The sequence below is a fragment of the Buceros rhinoceros genome, unplaced genomic scaffold (genome assembly GCF_000710305.1).
Source record: "Buceros rhinoceros silvestris isolate BGI_N320 unplaced genomic scaffold, ASM71030v1 scaffold19222, whole genome shotgun sequence".
In the NCBI taxonomy this organism is placed as follows: domain Eukaryota; kingdom Metazoa; phylum Chordata; class Aves; order Bucerotiformes; family Bucerotidae; genus Buceros; species Buceros rhinoceros.
The window spans coordinates 17,529-21,244 of NW_010400954.1; the positions used below are offsets into that span (position 1 = coordinate 17,529).

The window sequence follows — 3,716 nt, forward strand, 5'->3', positions numbered from 1 at the left end:
GCTGAACCAGCACAAAATAGACATACGGCTATTAAAAAAAAACCAAACTCCAGGTACTTTAGCCTCCACCCATTTATTTTAAATATTTTGCAGACAAACCAGTTTGACTCAAAACTATCTCCTTGCATAATGGGTGGCATATTCATAGCTTCTTGCACGGTCTTTTGGTGCTTCCAGGCCCCACAAAAATAATGAGGTAGAAATTATTTTTGCCTTAGATGCAGCATGTTGGGGCTCCAGATTAAATGAGACCATGATCTGATCCCTCTCTTCTTTCAAGTTTACAACCTAAAACCCAGTCAATTTGCTGAACTTCCCAGCAGCCTCCTTAGCTGCTTCTGCCTGAAAGCAGAAAGAATTAATTCATTGAATTAAGAGCACTGAATTAAGGCTCTGTGGTTTTTTTGAGATCAAGGATTCAGGTCAGAGAAAGGAGGTGGGGAAGACAATGTTTTATTTGACTTTAGGAACATTATGGTTTATTTCCCTTCTAAAATGGTGCTTAGCTGTAGTTATAAGAAAGCAAAGAGCGTAAGGAGATGGTGGTGTCAGAGCCTGACCTCAACATTTCTGCTGCACGTAGTGGATGGCCAGCTCCTGGGCTCTGCGTGCAGCCAGGTGATTGCAATGGGCTCTTCACACATTTTTATGGGCCAGATAAGCACCTTGAAGGAAGCTTGATCACTGCTCTGTTCAGGACTTCCTATCATTTGTCACGTGCTCGTGTTTGTTGTTAACACTTCCCAGGCTGTTATCCAGAGGGGTGCTATAAGAAACAGAGTTGCTGCCTCGAAAGGGTTAAGCTGGCTGACAGGAGTGCAGCACCAAGCTGTGCTGAACTGAAGCAGGGTTTGACAGAGGCTGCCTTTTTCTGAGTGCTGTGAGTGAGTGTTGGTAATGGCAAGTATCAGGGCTCCACTGGCAGTGCAGAGACTGCCTTTTCCTGTTGGAGGCAAAAAACCAAGGCTTGTGATGGAAAAAGCCTTGTGCTGAAGGTCAAATGTTGAACAAGGAAGTTTCTGCATCTTTTACTGTGCTTGTGGACTTTGCAGATTGAAAATGGATAAGAGCGAGCCCTCAGTTTTGGAGGCCAGCGTTGGGGAGAGAGCCAGACTGCCCTGCACAGTGGAAGCATCGCCAGCTCTCACCATTGAGTGGCAGAAAGATGGGCAGCCCCTCTCCTCTCCCAGGTGAGCTCCCAGGTGGCCCCACCACACCAACAGGCAGGTTCACGTGGAGGAGAGCCTGCTCCTTGCCTTGCCTTCCCCTCCCTGTCTCCTTCCTGAGAGAACAGAGCTGCTGGCAGTGAAGCTAGGGCTGTCCTGCCTTATGCTGGCCAACTTCCTCTGTTAGGGCCAAAGCGTACTGCTCGACCGTCCTCACCTCACTTACTTACACATCAAAGTCTGAACATCGAACCCTCAAGTGAACAGCTGGGCTGCACGGTCTACAAGTGAGCCAAAGCTGAAATTTGCTCATCTACAAGATGAGCAGAAAGCGAATACACAGCAAGCAAATTTGCCAGAAACCAGGGCAGAGGTCCACAGGTGACTGCAGCGAACGTCCACAGCTTCAGGTGCTGCTCTCCTGCAGCCACCCCCACCCTCTGCTCCCGGAAACCTGCCCTAGCAGGGAACTTTTCTGGAGTCTACAACAGTAGTCCTGGGATTTGAGGACCAAGTGTTGCATTACCTGAGCTGCTGCTAAAGCTTTGCTCAGTGTTACTACAAAGCTGTGCACGAGGCTCAGCTTCAGGCCAGGTGGCTGGAGTCCTATCCTGGCCCGAGCGCAGGCTGAGGCACCTTCTGGTTTTGTTCCCCAGATACAGGCAGCAGTCAGACGGGGCCCTGGTGATCAGCCGGGTCAGCTCTGAAGATGTCGGCTTGTTTACCTGCATTGCCTCGAATGGACGTGACCAGGACCAGCGCCAGGTCCTGTTCCGACCTCTAGGTACGGGACGGGCGAAGGCACGCCCGCTGTGTCTGTACACACCCCGTGCGCACACAAGTGGGACACGGGAAGGGCTGGTCAGTGAGGGTTTCTCATCTAGCCATGCCTCTTGGCTTCATACCTCACGTTTAACAGGCAGCTTGAGGGCAAGGGAAGAGCTAGTTATTTTATCCAGTGGTAATCCACATGTGTCTAGTAGCTCATGGTGCTCCAGGCAACTGGGAAGAGGGACTAATAGCACGGTAAGATTGACTCTCAGGGCTTTGTTTCTGGGACACCAGTGTGGAATGGGTGTAGGAGCAAGAAGCACTAGGGAGATGGTTCTTCTCTACATGTCATGTGCTTGTGTCCAGCTGGAGGAAAAAACTCTTTGAGGCCTCTGCTACTTGCCCTTGCTTGGGCCAAAGCCCTTCGGAAATCCACATTCCTCATACCAACAGCATCCTAGCTCCAAACATGCTGTTTCAAGGCCTAGGTGCTTGTAGCTCATCATAGCTTGTGCTGGACTCTGCTCATAAGGGAATGCTCCTCTTGCAGGGGCAGTATGATTCAATTATTTAATTTAATAACGATTTCCCTTTGGTCTAGGAGAGCTGAGGATCACTGGTCTTCTGCCAAGCATCACGGTACCTGAGGGAGGGACTGCTCAGCTTCACTGTACAGTGACTGGCAACAATGCGAATATAAGGTGGTCAAGGTGAGCAAAAATGGGACAGAGCTTCCCCCTCCTTCTCTTCCCAAATTTCATCACTCACCCTCCAAACAATAATGCGGGATGCAAGGTCCCCAAAGGAGGAGGAGAGCAGATGTTAAGCTGAGATTTCATGGAGTTCAAAAGGGCTCCGTTCTGGAAAGCTGGTGACATTACAAGAGCAAAACTGAGTAACTGGAGGAAGACCTTTATATGGGCCTTCTAAAATTCTCTCTGCCTGTCGCTAGCCAATGCTGTAGCACCTACAGGAACAGCGACTCTTCTCCCAGCTTCCTGGTGCCATAGTTCTCACCCTCTACTGCCAAGTGGGAGCAAAGGAGATTTTAAAGTTTTTAATAAAGGTAAAGGAAAAGCTGTGCCCTCTTCTCTTGATGGTTTACAGGGAAACTGAATTTGTGCAAGATGTTGGGTGGTGGAGTTTCCCTATTTGAAAATAGTAAGTTATGCTTTGGAGCCTTCTTGCAGAGGATCTGGAGACATGGACTGGTAATTGTTTCAATACCTCTACTCCAAGATATAGGGCTGAAGTGGGTCATCTCACAGAGAGAGCTTTTCTTCCTTATATTAGTTTGGTATTTAACAAAATTATGCAAGCCTGAAAGAAACCCTTTTCAGTCAAGAACATTTCATTTCCTTAATAATTCATAATTTTCAGGCAGTTTTCCTGCTGGGTGCAGAGTATTCCAGGAGGAACAGAACAGACACCATCTTGCTGGTATTTTAAACATTTTTTTAAAACAAACTTCTAAGGGAGGGTGCTCACTACCCCATATGTTCCTCAAGCAACACGCACTGCTATCGATGCCAGCCAAACAAGCACTGCCAGACCACAACCTGGACAGAGGGAAAGGCACCCTGGGCTTTCTCTTAGTTCCTCCAACCTCAAAAAACCTATGTGTCTTTGTGGGAAGGGCCGTGTCTTTATACAGAGCACAGAGCTCTAGCTACCTCCTGCGCAGACAGTGGCCTAACGGATGCAGACTCACTCAGGCTCAGGTTACTACCCAACTGTTGATACAGATTGTGGCAAAAGATTTCTTCTTCCTTCCTGCTG

General features: G+C 48.5%; 1 protein-coding gene across 1 annotated transcript in view; it reads left to right on the forward strand.

Annotated features, from left to right (window-relative positions):
* PAPLN (papilin, proteoglycan-like sulfated glycoprotein) overlaps positions 1 to 3,716 on the forward strand; it is a gene marked incomplete at its 5' end in the record, with an annotated part of 21,493 nt that overhangs the window by 16,511 nt on the left and 1,266 nt on the right. The window contains 3 exons of the mRNA XM_010132110.1: positions 1,053 to 1,190; positions 1,823 to 1,950; positions 2,539 to 2,647. Of these exons, the coding sequence (XP_010130412.1) occupies positions 1,053 to 1,190; positions 1,823 to 1,950; positions 2,539 to 2,647 (375 nt within the window). The remainder of the gene's footprint in view (positions 1 to 1,052; positions 1,191 to 1,822; positions 1,951 to 2,538; positions 2,648 to 3,716) is intronic.